This window comes from Mya arenaria, chromosome 3 (assembly GCF_026914265.1).
Source record: "Mya arenaria isolate MELC-2E11 chromosome 3, ASM2691426v1".
Taxonomy (NCBI): domain Eukaryota; kingdom Metazoa; phylum Mollusca; class Bivalvia; order Myida; family Myidae; genus Mya; species Mya arenaria.
The window spans coordinates 19,133,234-19,149,178 of NC_069124.1; the positions used below are offsets into that span (position 1 = coordinate 19,133,234).

At 34.5% G+C, this 15,945-nt stretch overlaps 1 protein-coding gene across 8 annotated transcripts in view; it reads left to right on the forward strand.

Annotated features, from left to right (window-relative positions):
• LOC128228825 (copper-transporting ATPase 1-like) overlaps window positions 1–15,629 on the forward strand; it is a 54,733-nt gene extending 39,104 nt beyond the window's left edge. For all 8 annotated transcript variants that reach the window (XM_052940331.1, XM_052940326.1, XM_052940330.1 and 5 more), the window contains 9 exons: window positions 927–1,118; window positions 1,737–1,919; window positions 2,436–2,649; window positions 3,145–3,306; window positions 4,388–4,530; window positions 4,967–5,170; window positions 6,676–6,793; window positions 8,700–8,802; window positions 12,914–15,629. In XM_052940331.1, the coding sequence (XP_052796291.1) occupies window positions 927–1,118; window positions 1,737–1,919; window positions 2,436–2,649; window positions 3,145–3,306; window positions 4,388–4,530; window positions 4,967–5,170; window positions 6,676–6,793; window positions 8,700–8,802; window positions 12,914–13,190 (1,596 nt within the window). In that variant the 3' untranslated portion in view covers window positions 13,191–15,629. The remainder of the gene's footprint in view (window positions 1–926; window positions 1,119–1,736; window positions 1,920–2,435; window positions 2,650–3,144; window positions 3,307–4,387; window positions 4,531–4,966; window positions 5,171–6,675; window positions 6,794–8,699; window positions 8,803–12,913) is intronic.
• Window positions 15,630–15,945: the final 316 nt, after the last annotated feature.

Sequence of the window (15,945 nt, forward strand, 5' to 3'; positions counted from 1 at the left end):
TGCATATAAACAAAAAATAACCTGGGTCACAAAAACGCTTGAAAACAAATGCATGGACGATATCGATCAAAACATTTGATAAGACAAAGGCATTCGATGTAGGGGAGGCAATTCATCTGTAATTGATAACAAGAAGCCATCGGCGATAACAATGCTTTATTTTGTAAAACAGCAAAAGCAAAAAGGCAAAAACTATAAACTGCAGTCAAGCACGAGAATATCTCGCATATATGTGATTTTGATGCGATTTGGACGATTTTCATGCATGAAATCGCAGAAATCGCTTGCTAGAATTATTCCTGTCAATCAAAAATTGTTCACCAAAAACTCATTTAAGTAAAATTGCTGTCTGTTAATTATCCCACCTTGCTTGTGTATTGTCAACAAATGTGGAAGATGGGTGCCAACATTATTCCTTTTTAAAAGTTGGAAAAAAAAACAACACATGCTAGAACGTCAATAGTACATATCAGAAATCTTATCAGCTGATAGAATAAAAAGCTATTTTGGAAAATCCAGATCATTCAAAATAATGATAGATTTCAATGGGTCGCTGTCAGATTTTACCACAAGCAATGAAGATCATGCACTTTAGTCAGATTAGTTGAAAGGGGCTAACCAGATGGTTCCAAAATCCGCAAATAAATTTTGTCCTTAAAACAAGCCTAGAATTGTCAATACGACTACTGTAAGTAGAAGGCCAATAAGATGGTGGCTAGTCACTTAAATGTTCATACTTCATAATAAAATCACTTACATATTTTATACTCGTTGCCATTTCTAGTATTTTTTTCTGTGATGAAAAATTAGAAAATTTTCTGTTCCATAAATTATGAAATGTTTACAAGTGCAATAATAAATATAGAATTGAAGATAAACCAGAAAATTATAACTAAAATTTTTGTGAAATGCTGTGTTATATTCAGGAAGATGGTGATTACACAAAGGCGGAGATAATTTACCAGAAGGCATTCCAGTTTGCGATCACTGTGCTGAGTATTGCATGTCCCTGCGCCCTGGGACTGGCCACTCCCACTGCGGTAATGGTGGGCACTGGTGTAGGGGCCATCAATGGGATCCTCATCAAGGGAGGGGAACCACTGGAGACCACACATAAGGTAGGGGGTACTGTGGATGTGTGTAGGGGAAGAAGTGGGGGCTATTCCTGAGGCTGGCCATGCCTACTGCAACCATGGTGTGCACTGGTGTAATAGCCATCAATGGGATTCTCATCAAGGGAGGGGAACCACCGGAGACCACACATAAGATAGGGAGTACTGGGGGGTTGTGTGGGGGAAGTAGTGAAGCTATCCCTGAGGCACTTTTAGAATATACCAGCCCCCTACAGAAGCAAATTTAACCTTTCGGGGTCCAAATTAGCGAAAAAAAGACACCCAACCATATACTATTTAAAAAATTGCCTTTCCCCCGTGGGTTATATGTTTTACTGGATTAGCCCTAAGTTAACTAGATCCTCTGATATCTCAAGAGGTATCAAACTAGTATGTGGCTAAAGGAAATGAGATTACATGTAATCATGTCATCTTAAGTTTTTACGTAGTACTAAAAGTATTGTTTCTCGGGCAACAAAACCAGTAGGATTATTGAATTGTTAGAAATACTCAAGTGTCTTTTTTTGTTTTCTTTCAAAGTTTTACCATTCTTTCACAGGTAGAAAAAAGTAAAATTTACTAAAAGGAACATTTATGTTCAATAAAAATATCATTATTTCCTAGATCCAAGCAGTGGTGTTTGACAAGACGGGTACAGTGACACATGGAGTTCCGCGAGTCGCTCGGGTCGCCATGTTTGTTGAGGAGAAGGTGTTCCGATTTATCGAACTGATCGCAATTGCCGGCACTGCAGAGGCCAGTTCGGAGCATCCCATTGCGTCCGCCATTGTCAAGTACACTAAAGAGGTGTGTGATAGTTACAATTCTTACAGTAATGTTCTTATTGAAACTATTATTTTGAAGTCCTTATTATATGACAGGTTTCTTTATTTTTACATGAATTCTTGGAACATGGAAAGGATTTGAAAGCATGTAGTTTAAATACTTTATATCAAATTAAAGTTTAGCTAAGATTAATCTTATGAGAGTGTTTATGCTGGTTTAAATCTTGGAGAGTTGTGTAATTTCTTCAAAATTGGTCGAAGAAAAGGTATTGTAAAAGTTGAAAAATATATTAAAAAGTTGAGTTTGGGAATGTCTGGAACAGACATGAATAGGACAGTTGGGAGTAAAAAATATCATTAGAGAAGCAACAAAAAGCTGCACTGATTCTTTTCAGACCCATAAAACAGGGACCATAGGAAAGACATGTTACTAACAGGCCATGCCTAGATGTGGGCTCAAGCATTGTGTGTCAAACTTGTAGCCCGTATTTTCTTTGTCTGCACTCCTTTATAAAATATATTGTTTTATCCTTTCCAGACCCTCAAGACGGAGAATCTCGGTAAAACTTCCGACTTCCAGGCAGTGCCCGGGTGTGGGCTTAAATGTAGTGTATCAAACCTAGAGCCCATTTTCTCTGCGATTGACTTTGAGGGTATCAACAACAGGAAAAATATCAATGGCAGTCTGCGTGTCAAGATTGATAACGTTCTGTTTGACAACGTTGATGACAGTACGTCTGTCCATATTGAAGGTTTGTGTCTGTTGTTTTAGTAAAATATTCTCGTGTTCAAATATATATTTGGCCATTAGCCACATCCAAAACCCCTAGTTAATGCCCTTGTTATATAACTTTAGAGTAAAAGGGCATAATTATTAGGCTTTGGAAAACAGAGTAAAAAGGCGTAATTATGAGGCTTACGCAAGAAGGAAAAGGTTGAATATTACGTCCAGTGTGTATGTCAGTTTGGTTTGTGGTCACCAAGCCGGACAAGTGGGTGTCTCTGGGTACTCTTGTTGCCCCCACAATCTAAGACCTATTTAAACACATTCTATCTATTTATCAATTATTTTATCAAAATTTTAGCATAATTTTGTTGAGCACATTCAGACCAGACAAATAATAATTTTAGATTCTCATTCATGTCCAAATATCAGTCTAAAATTATTATTTTTTCGCTGGCCTTCCATGTCTTGTTATGCCTATGATTGGAGATATTCTTACAAATTTTTGTTTCTAATCATTCAGATGTCAACTTCATGGGTGCTGCGTCATCGCAAGTGTACGAGGTTCTTATCGGGAATCGTGAGTGGATGAAACGTAACGGCCTGAATGTCTCTGAGAAGATGGATCGTACCATGTCTGAACACGAGGAACAGGGACACACCGCAGTGCTTTGTGCTATTGACAGTGAGTTGGGATTTGAGTACTTGAAGTCAATATGTTGATACCTGGCTTCTAACCAGTAATAAAAAAGAAGGGCATGAGCTTCACTGAGAAGATGGATTGTACCATGGCTGAACATGAGAAAAAGGGGCCATGATTACAAACAGTCTCAATTCTTAGTACAGTGTGTGTATACAAGGTGATAAAATGTGTCATAAATGCTACGTCGGAAGGCAATATTTTGCTCTGAATGAAGACTTTAAACAAAGATAACTTTACAATTTCTTCACCATTTTAAATGAAGCCTAGCCCAGTCTATGCCACTTACAGAGTCCAGCCTTCAGTCTTTTACCAGAGTTTGATTGAGAGTTTAGTTTCTGAAAACACTTCCACAAACCTTTACACAAAACCTTCGCCTGATGGAGCACTGCCAAAACATTGGTTTGAAAACAGGTTTGTCGAAGTGTTTGAGTAAACTAATCAGCTAATCAAACTCCAGCAATGAAACGAAGGTAGGGCTCTTTAAGCGGCATAGACTGCCTTTTATTTCATTTAAAATGGTGAAGAAAAAGAAAAGTTATCTTGGTTTTAAGTCTTCATTTTAAGCAAAATGTTGCCTTCCGACATAGCATATATGACATAATTTATCACGTGGTATACACACACTGGAGTACAGACTCAGGAAAAACTGCAAATCTTCATTTTATTGTAACTTTCCTTCTAGATGAATATTGATGGTGAACTTTGCTGATTTTTATTACTATTTGAAATTTTACAATTATTTACATATAATTATGGGGTTTTTTTGTAAAAGGAATGGAATAAAGATGGGGGTTTTTGTCAGAGTAAACTCTCAGACTTGAGAGCTGAGACTGTTTATGATCATGGATCCAGGTCCAAATCACAATGCTCTGTGCTATTGACTGTGTTTTTGGACTTGAGTTCTTAAGTAAATAAGAGGTGATACACAGTCTAACAAGTTATATGAAGAACTGCTTGAGCGTCTTCAAGAAATTGAATGGTAATCGCAGTATTAACACTAAAAAGAGATTGGTTTCTGTTTTGCTTGAACTCCAAATATAAATATTTGTGTATCTGTTAACAGGCGAGATCATTGCTATGCTGGCTGTAGCTGACACAGTGAAGACTGAAGCTCATCTCGCGATCACCACACTCAAAGACATGGGTCTGCAAGTGATGCTGCTTACCGGCGACAACACGAAAACTGCTCGCGCCATTGCTAAACAGGTAGGATTACCATTCTGAAAACTGCTTGGGCCATTGCTAAACAGGTAGGATTACCATTCAGAAAACTGCTTGGGCCATTGCTAAACAGGTAGGATTACCATTCAGAAAACTGCTTGGGCCATTGCTAAACAGGTAGGATTACCATTCAGAAAACTGCTTGGGCCATTGCTAAACAGGTAGGATTGAAATAAGGAACAAAAATGCAAACTGCAATAACTATATTTATAGTCCATTTCCATCCATGAAACATTCCTAAATGGTAGTAAATTTTAATCTAGAAAATCACTTAAAAGAAGTAAGATGTTAAGTGTTAACAGCAAGATGTTACCTCTCTCAGTTAAGAGTCAGCCAGCTGGAGTTTTGAGAAATATTTGACCTTAGGCTGACGCCCAAACCACTAGGCCACAGAAGCAGTATGATCAAACTTGCTTTTCAGATTGGCATCCAGAAGGTGTTTGCCGAGGTTTTGCCCTCGCACAAGGTCAAGAAGATCAAGCAGTTACAGAAGGCAGGACTGAAGGTGGCCATGGTTGGGGACGGCGTTAACGACTCCCCCGCCCTCGCGCAAGCCGATGTTGGAATCGCCATTGGGACCGGCACTGATGTCGCTGTAGAGGCAGCTGATATTGTCCTGATTAATGTAGGTTTGTTTACTGTACATGTAATCAATGTAGGTTTGTCTACTGTACATGTAATCAATATAGGTTTGTCCACTGTACGTGTAATAAATATAGGTTTGTCTACTGTACGTGTAATAAATGTAGGGTTGTTTACTGTACATGTAATCAATGTAGGTTTGTTTACTGTACATGTAATCAATGTAGGTTTGTTTACTGTACATGTAATCAATGTAGGTTTGTCTACTGTACATGTAATCAATGTAGGGTTGTTTACTGTACATGTAATCAATGTAGGTTTGTCTACTGTACATGTAATCAATGTAGGCTTGTTTACTGTACATGTTATCAATGTAGGCTTGTCTACTGTATGTGTAATCAATGTAGGTTTGTCTACTGTACATGTAATCAATGAAGGCTTGTTTACTGTACATGTGATCAATGTAGGTTTGTTTACTGTACATGTAATCAATGTAGGCTTGTTTACTGTACATGTTATTAATGTAGGTTTGTTTACTGTACATATTATCAATGTAGGTTTGTCTACTGTATGTGTAATCAATGTAGTTTTGTCTACTGTATGTGTAATCAATGTAGGTTTGTCTACTGTATGTGTAATCAATGTAGGTTTGTCTACTGTACATGTAATCAATGTAGGTTTGTTTACTGTACATGTTATCAATGTAGGCTTGTTTACTGTACATGTAATCAATGTAGGTTTGTTTACTGTACATGTAATCAATGTAGGTTTGTTTACTGTACATGTAACAGTGTATGTTTGTTTACTGTTCATGTAATCAATGTAGATTTGTTTACCGTACATGTTATGTTTTTGATATGCATCACAATTGGAATGGGCACTGATGTTGCGGTCAATTCTGCTAATATTTTGCTTTACAATTGTAAGTTCTGTATGTAATGAGATTTTGATGAAGATTTAGCTAGTATTTGTAATCCTATCTGTTTTTGACTTCCAAACTTTGCTAAAAGATATATGAAAGAGAGGTTTCCTATATGGTGTATTATAAACATGCAATTTAAGAATTTGGAAAATGTTGATGAATAGTGCGTCCTTTAATACGGTAATGTTTTGTTAGGCTTCGATTAGGTGGCAAAATCTAATGGCACAGTGCCAATACTTTCTTGTTTAGAAGAGTCTGTTTAAGATTAAATCTTAGAATATTAGACTTTGTGTATGGCAAAATGAAACATTTATTAAAGTCAAATTTTATTTCTGTTAATTGTCTTCTTTTTGTCTTTTTTAATGTGTAACAAGTAATATTTTACAAATGTTTATGCCTAAATGAATTGTTTTGATAGACCTTTTTCTAAAATTTGCATCCATCATGCATAATAACTAATTTCATTTATTTTACATATTAGTGAATAGCAGGGCTTCTATAATCCGACAATTTGCTGGTTTTTACCAATTTTGACCACGCTGGTCCAATTTCAATAACAGAAAATGGCTAAAAAATTAGTCTGAGCCACCAGTTAGATATATATAATAATATTACCTTATTTCCAGAGTAACCTGCTAGATGTGACAGCTGCCATCCAGCTTTCCAAAAAGACGGTCCGTAGAATCAGGATCAACTTTTTTGCGGCCTCCGTCTATAACATCATTGGAATTCCTATAGCTGCTGGTAAGTTGGTACTTGTATATGGTTGGTGCTTCATTGTTATACCCCCCGGATGGATGTATTTGTGGGCTATATAAAGAGTTGCGTCCATCATGTCACCTAAGTCTTGCATGTATCTCAAACTTTATAGGAATGCTTGTCAGCATGGGAAATTGCACCTGTGAATGGCTGGACATTTTACTATGTCTTACAAAAGTTATGGCCCTTAATTAACTATTGTTTGGCATGAGCTCCAGAAGTGTTCTACCTACACTCATCAAACTTCATAAGAATGTTGGTCAGTTTTATAACACACATGCTCATGTTGTCTGTGATAGCTGTCTTTTAAACATATAGTTGTTAAAGCAAAAGGCTAAGGTTATAAGTCAGTTCAAGGGAAGGTAATAAGTCAGTTCAAGGGAAGGTAATAAGTCAGTTCAAGAGAAGGTAATAAGTCAGTTCAAGAGAAGGTAATAAGTCAGTTCAAGAGTAGGTAATAAGTCAGTTCAAGATAAGGTAATAAGTCAGTTCAAGAGAAGGTAATAAGTCAGTTCAAGAGAAGGTAATAAGTCAGTTCAAGGGAAGGTAATAAGTCAGTTCAAGGGAAGGTAATAAGTCAGTTCAAGGGAAGGTAATAAGTCTGTTCAAGGGAAGGTAATAAGTCTGTTCAAGGGAAGGTAATAAGTCAGTTCAAGGGAAGGTAATAAGTCAGTTCAAGGGAAGGCATGTGAGTCAGTTCAAGTGAAGGTAATAAGTCAGTTCAAGGGAAGGTAATAAGTCAGTTCAAGGGAAGGTAATAAGTCTGTTCAAGGGAAGGTAATAAGTCTGTTCAAGGGAAGGTAATAAGTCAGTTCAAGGGAAGGCATGTGAGTCAGTTCAAGTGAAGGTAATAAGTCAGTTCAAGGGAAGGTAATAAGTCAGTTCAAGGGAAGGTAATAAGTCTGTTCAAGGGAAGGTAATAAGTCAGTTCAAGGGAAGGTAATAAGTCAGTTCAAGGGAAGGTAATAAGTCAGTTCAAGGGAAGGTAATAAGTCAGTTCAAGGGAAGGTAATAAGTCAGTTCAAGAGAAGGCATGTGAGTCAGGTAATTTTGATATCGTGCTATGTATCATCTACGTCACACAGTTTATGACACTACAATGGGACAATATGTCAATTTGCGCAGATACCCATGTCAATTATCGCTTGATCAGTAATTTAAGGGTCATAAATAAAGATGCAACAACATCAAGGATATAAAATAGTGAAGCAATTGAATGTGTTTCTTCACACAAGGCCACATTGTAAATATGATGTTGTTATGGTTGAACCTGTAATTATGCCATAATGTGTATATACCTTCTCTAAATAAAGATATTATTATTATTATTATTATTATTATTATTATTATTATTATTAAGCCATTGAATGTGTTTTTGCAAACTGTTTAAACATAGTTAGGGTGTTTAATTAAATAATCGATTAAATCTTTGATCAAAGAAACAAAATCAAGTGGCAACGCTCAAACACATGAGGTTAATAATCAGCACGTTTTACATGTGCCACACATGAGGTTGCTAATTTGCTTGTTTTAATGTTCCGGCAATGTCATACAAAAAACTGAATGCAAGTACTAAAAATTGACTTTATTCCTTGAGGTTAAATAAATAATATATAATATAAACCATATTAACAGTAAAATAAACAATGATTTAGGTACTTACAAGTTGTATTCTGTGACCATGTATATTTACATGAATACATGTATACCCTTTTACATAGACATTATGATTTCAGAATTAAAGATCAAATTTTCGTTGGGATCTTGAATTCGTGAGTATGCCAACCCACGAAAACCACGAAAATTAATGTCCCACGATTATTTGTGATTTCACAGTAAACAAATTATTTGCATTCAGAAATAATTATTTGATATCCTTTATTCAATTCAGGTATCTTCACCCCATTCGGTGTTTCCTTGAAGCCATGGATGGCGTCTGCAGCCATGGCCGCCTCCAGTGTTTCTGTTGTCTGCTCCTCGCTACTTCTGAAAACGTATGTATATTTTGATACTTGTACGTATTCGTATGACGTGTAGCACTTAAATGCTTTTCATAGCAGCGCATCTTCCTTAACATTTAAACACTGTTAATCCGAAGTCGGTTGGACCTAGATAAAAAGTTTAACTATAATTCATATTAACAATTATGTGATGAAGATTGCAATGTCAGTTACACATTACTATTTTGTTATACTTTTTATTAAAACAATATTATGTATGTAAAACAAAATGACAGCACATGCATACATTTGTAAAATAGCACATTTTGTATAAAACATGTTTAAATAGCACCGAAAATACACTTACCCTGGTAATGCTCAATGTCATTCTTTAACAAGTGCTAATTGTGCTTCATTATCACCTCAAGCAGATGCCAGCATTCTATCGCAGTATGATGTGAAAACCATAAGATGAAAGAGTTCCAAACAATGATTGATAAATAGGTGTGAAATACTGAAGCATGACCGTAATTTTGTCTTCGAAAAAGCGATAAATTCGAAAATAGTGATTTCTGTTTATTGATGGAAATTTTAATTGAACAAAGAAGAATTAAAATCGGGACAATTTTTTTTATTTCAAAATAGTAATAAATTTGGATAAACGGTGTACGGATTAACGGTGTTTTAATGTTTATATACATGTATTGTGTTATAATATTGTCTGCATTGTACCCACATTGTATGTTCTTGGGAATAAACGCAGATCAGTAGCTATATTTAACTAGATCTCATATCAAACCTGATGCTGTAGATTGGTCAAATCCTGTGAGGGCTTATCAGTGATTCATTTTCCAAAATGCTGGAGTGCATTCGTCGTGATACACAATTTTCATAACTGTGGGACCTGTGTTAAGGGCTATTCCATTTAAACACGTTACCCCCGGGGGAAGGCACTTATAAATTATGACATCCCCCTACAGAAGCAAATTTACCCTTGCGGGGTCCAAATAAGCAAAAAAAGACACCCACCTATATACTATTTATATAATTGCCTTCCCTCCGGGGGGTTATATGTTTTACTGGAATAGCCCTAAGATCAGGGTTTAAGGATAATGGGTCCCCATCCCCAAGGAAAAACAATGAGTATAGCACTTGGGGTAGGCAGTAAAATGAATCATTGGTTAAATCATAGATCCGGATGTAAATTTTAACCTATTGAAATATTATGCTACCGATGTTTGCCAGGATAAAGTAATGGAATCACAAATGTTAAACCTTGGCTTGCAAAATTGGCCAGAACCAAATATTTGTAAAGAAATGACAACATGATACAGAAAATCAAAGCACTTTGCTTGTCTGTCATGAATTGACATATGCATTTGTATTTAAATGTCTCTTTGCAAGCTGTATGCAAGCTGAATGCTTCACAATATAATGTTTTGCTATATTTATTCTATAAATCAGACCAGTTTTGAATTCAAAACACTTAATTGGCACCATATGATTGTAATTGTTATGATGCTTAAATCAAATTATGACCGTCATATGTTCATGTATATGTCAGTTGTTTTTCATGTACTTGATCCTATTGCAGTATGAATTATGTTAACCCACGAATGTGGTAGTATAATGGCACTTTCCAATCATTAATGTAAAAAATAAATAAAAGGTGAATATTTATTACTATGGATTGCATGGCCATTTTATTATGTCTTGAACTGGTTTAAATTCATTTCAAACTATCATTTTTTTTCCATCACTTCCCCCCCCCCCCCCCCCCCAAAAAAAAAAAAGTTTGGTCATGGACTTATTTTATGTTTTGCCAATGGATATTGTGTTTGATTGGTTTCTATGTCTTCTTGCATCCAAACTACATCCAAATTGCATTCAACTTGCATCTATAATGCACTCATCTTGCATCCAACTTGCATCCATAATGCACCCATTTTGCATCCAACTTGCATCCATAATGCACCCATCTTGCATCCATCTTCAGGCTCTCCAGCCATTCCTAGTTTTTCCTATTTTTCCTAGTTTTTCCTAGTTTTTTTTAAGTATTTCTAGTTTTTCTAAAATGCTCATAGTATTCCTAGTTTTTCATAATTTTTTGTAAACATGATTTTATAATTTTTTTCTCTAATTTGAATAATAGGTTGACAAAGACATACTTTTTAATTATATTTCTAGATACTATTCTATTTAAATACATGTACAGTATATGACATCATTTCCATTCCTTTTCTTTACATATGCTTGTTTTCCAAAAATAAGTTTAGATGTTGTCATAGACTTCACTTTGCTTTATTTTCTTCAGCAGTGGCGTCAGCGTGCAAAACTTAAACATAAGCCTTAAAGCTTCACTCTCACAGATTGAACGTTTTTACAAGTTTTTTATTTTTTTGTCTTGGAACGAGCCAATTTGCATAGAAAATGCATAGAAATCAGTTATATAAGACTACTGACAAAAAATTAGATCTCAGATATTTAAGTTAAAAAACAGACGTTTTATGCATTTTTCTTAAACCGTTAGTAACGGTTTAAGCCATTAAACATTAAAATTCAAACGGAAATTTGAAAATCTGCGATCTGATCATTTGTCAGCAATCTTTTATCATTGGTTTGCAGATATTTACGCAAAAATGTGCTCTTTCAAAGACAAAAAATAAAAAAAAGTTGTAAAAACGGTATATCTGTGAGAGTGCAGCTTAAACTCCAAATTCTTTCGATATTCAAATGAAACTTCTTTCTACACATGTTGCCATTGAAAAAAAACGCGTGTTCTGAAAGTTCTTAAACATAATCAATATACTGTAAGTTTGAAAATGTTTTTGTTTGATGGGTTACTGTGAAGTAGACAAGAAAAAGAGAAAGAAAAACTCTTGAAAAGGCCTAAAAAAAAAGGTTTGGTTAGGGTTACATCCATTTCAAAAATAGGTAGGGTAGGTAGGCTTTTCTTTTTTTTTTACCTCACCTGAGTGCTCAAGGTGAGCTATAATGTGTTCGCCCTGTGTCGGTCGTCTGTCGTAGTCGTCTATCGTCGTCATCCGTAGTCAACAATTTGACTGTTTAAAGGTCACAATTTGGGCACAATCTTAATGAAACTTGGTCAGAATATTACCCTCAATAAAATCTTGGATGAGTTCGATATTGGGTCATCTGGGGTTAAAAACAAGGTCACCAGGTCAAATTTAAGAAAAAGCTTGTTAACACTCTAGAGGTCACATTAATGACTGTATCTTCATGAAAGTTGGTCAGAATGTTTATATTAATAATCTTTAAGCCAAGTTTAAATCTGGGTCATGTGCGGTCAAAAACTAGGTCACCTGGTCAAATTTAAGGAAAAGCATGTTAACACTCTAGAGGCCATATTTATGACCATATGTTCATGGAACTTGATCAGAATGTTATTCTTGATGATCTTTTGGTAGAGTTTGAAACTGGGTAATCAGAGGTCAAAAACCAGGCCACTAGGTCAAATCATAGAAAAACTTTGTAAACACTGTAGAGGTAACATTCTCTCTTTGATCACCATGAAACTTTGTCAGAAAGTTTGTGTTTATGAAGTCTATGTCAAATTTGAAACTGGGTAACCTGAGTTCAAAAACTAGGTCACGAAGTCAAATCATAGAAAACATTGTTAAAACACTGTTGAGGCCATATTTTCTACTCTATCTATATGAAACCTGGCCAGAATGTACTTATTACAGCAAGGTAATAAATCATATTTTTTATTTTGAAGAATATGATAAATTAAAGCAAGAATTACATGAAAATGGTTTGTTTTTTGGATATTTCTGCAATCCATTTACATATTCTCAATTATCTACAGATATCATATATGACGATGTCATGGAAAAATAATGTCATTATATATTTTGGATATTTATAACTAGAGTAACAACTTTTGACGTGATATCATCAATAAATAGTGTTGAAAATGTGCTTATACAGCACTGTTATATGTATTAAACATTGTAAATCAATTTAAGTAATCACTAAAAATAATTCTATATTTATAAATACTATAAATATCAAAATTATAGTAATGCTAAACAATTTCTTATAATTCGTTTGAGGCAAAAAGATAATAATTTAAAATAAAATATGTTTGATGAATTTTGAATTGAATGACAACTCCTATAATATTCTCTATGTTACCCAACAGGTATCGCAAACCAAGCAAGGAGAGCCTGCTTACGACCAGCTACTGGCATAGATTTGCCAAGGACCAAGACGATGACAACATCTCAATCCACAGGGGCGTGACCGACTCCATGTCAAGCCGGGAACCAAGCAAGCAGGGAAGCATCCTGTCTCGGTTGAGTGGGAAGAAGAAGCCACAGACCCAGGATCATGCCAGTCTGCTGGAGGCCGGGGCGGGCTCGGGGTCAGAGTCTGAGACAGATGAGGAGATGGGGAAAGGGATTAACAAGATCGTGTAGAGAGAAAACAATATTGAAGAATGTAAAGAGATACAATAATACAAAATAAAAAGGGTGTTTTTAATGTCTGCACCATTTAATGTTTTTGCACCATTTAATGTGTTTTTACCAAGAAAAAGACAATAAATAATAGAAATGCACCATACTGTGTATGGTTTGGGCACATTAAGTGTAATCTTTAAATACAATGTAATAGGTAAGAAACTTTAAGTAGTGTTGTTTTTTGAAAAAGAAGTTTTACATGTTTTGTTATAAACTCTACATATATCTGATCAAAATAATATAGAAACAGCGATTTAAACATGAGATATATTATGTTCATTTTACATTGTGTTGCTTAATTAGTTAGTTTCAAACCCTTCCTTTTTGAAAATATTGTATGTAATTGATTACTTAAACTATTCATTCTTCAAAAAATGCATCTAAACTTTCTTTTGGTACATGCACATTTGTAAGCTAGCTTTAAATTTCCTGCACACTCAAGGATGTTAATGTTGGGCTGTAACTCCCAACTTAAAGGCCCACTAACTGTTAGTTTTATGTTAGCAAATATAAATCCCAGTAATTGTTTGGGTGGAAATGAACATACTTAAAGGGACTTGCTCATGTTTTTGTTAAATGCACTTTTTTTGTATGATGAAATCAAGTTTGGCAAATCGTAAGAGTTGTTAAAACTAAGATACCGAGGGCGGGAACCCTTCAACAAATGTTAAAATATGCTCAAATATTGTCTTTGAAGTCCACGATTCTGAATAGCATTAGAAATGACATTCAACAAAAGGCTTAAAGGTTAAGTTATCCTTATGTTTGTGTATGAGTCCTCGTGGGCGTGAGGTTTTGTTGTCAGTTTTCTAATTTTTCCTTGACTACTGGCATGGGTTCACTTCCCACTAAAACCAAAACGTTTTATATATACTACAAGTGTTGCTTTCTGCAATTTCTGTTTGAAAGAGTAATACAGTTTTATATGGGTTTTTTAATATGTTGTTTTGAAATGCATTACCAGGGGGAAAAATTGATGCCAAAACATGAGTGAGTCCCTTTAATAACAAATATTCCATTTTTGTGGACAGTTTTTGCTGTGAGGTAGTACAGAAATGAGACACTTTCATGAAGCCCACTTCAACACAATTATTATTTATTTCTTTATTGGTAAGTGTAAACAAATACTGGTAGTTGGCCAACACAGAGAGTGGAGTGGGGCTTTTATGTTTACATAAATATTAAACAAATATTTTCCAAAGTGCAGATAACAAGTGCTTTAATATTTCCTTTTTTTAAGCATTGACTTAAATGATGCATTTGCCAGTGGTCTGATAAATTTTTTATGTGATATTTGTTATTATGCAGAAGAATGGTGCATTTCAGTGCTAGAATGATGCATATACCTTTAAATGGGACCAACAGGGATGAAACAGTTCTGGCCCCAATTTCTCAAAACTTCTTAAGCTTTAACAGGCTTAAGTAGCTTATTTCAATAAGCCAAAATGCATACTTTAGTTTGATTTTGATAATTAAAAACAGCTTTATTGTGATGGTCATCGAGCTTATCACTATTAAAAGTCTATAAAAATCTTAAAGAAGTAAATATAACACAAATTATAGAAGTAAAAAATCTTAAAGAAGTAAATATAAGAAAAAATATAGAAATAAAAAATCTAAAAAATCGTAAAGATGTAAATCAATGACAAATTGTAAAGAAATAGTGAGCAAAGCTAAATCCTTTTATAACTGACTTAAAAAGTTTCCTGAAATGGGGGCCTGGGGATTAATCCAAACCAGCTTTAGAGCTTTCAATTTCAGACTATCCTTCATTAATTTTGTAAAGTTGTGGGGTTTTGCTAGGTGTTTGCATTAAAAATAGTAACAAATACCTTAAATGGGTATAATTAGCTTTAAAAAAACACAGATTTAACTGGCCCCTTTGCCCTGCCTAACCAATGAGTCACTCATACTTTAACATAATTTCTTGAGAATGGGATTTTTGTTCGGATACGTCCCTGGACCAAGTAACAATAAGTAACAAAGTTCTGTAATAATGAAACTGTGTTGTACTATTTTTTTTAAATATTTCAATATGTGATAATTTAAATTTGTCGTTTCATTTAAAAATTATTTGACTGTTTAATAAGTGTGTGTTGAAAGATTGTTGTTGAAAAACAGATTATGTGTTGAACTTGTTCTACCAAATAGTGAATAATGATATAATATTATGAATTATGCGTCACAAAATAGTTAAATGATATATTTTTTTTATCCTGCAGACAAGTATTGACTGGTCAAGTGCTAATCAGCTGGTATATTTGATTTGAAATTCTTAATTTATGATGATATTTTACCTAACAGCTGTTATTTAGGCGTTAGTGATATGGAGTTCTTTATTGTGCTGTTGTAAATATATACGATTTAATCAGAATAAAAGTTCAACGTTTGCCTACATTAAGACTTGTTGTTAATTATTCTTTTAATATATTATGTTCATCACATTTGCGAAATAAGTATGATATTACAAAATGTATCTAGTGTTTATACTCATTTTTCTTCCAGACAAATTCTTACTTCGGTTCGAAACCACCAAACAATTTCCTATATATTCAATGATAAAAGTGTATTTACAGATGGTTTTTAGACTGTTTACAAAACGCTAAACCATATATGGGAATGATTGTCCCTATGTGTACTAAATATAAGCTATAATGGGTGAAAAAATCTTATAAGAAAAATGACATTGGTTGAACGTAACTACTATTTATTT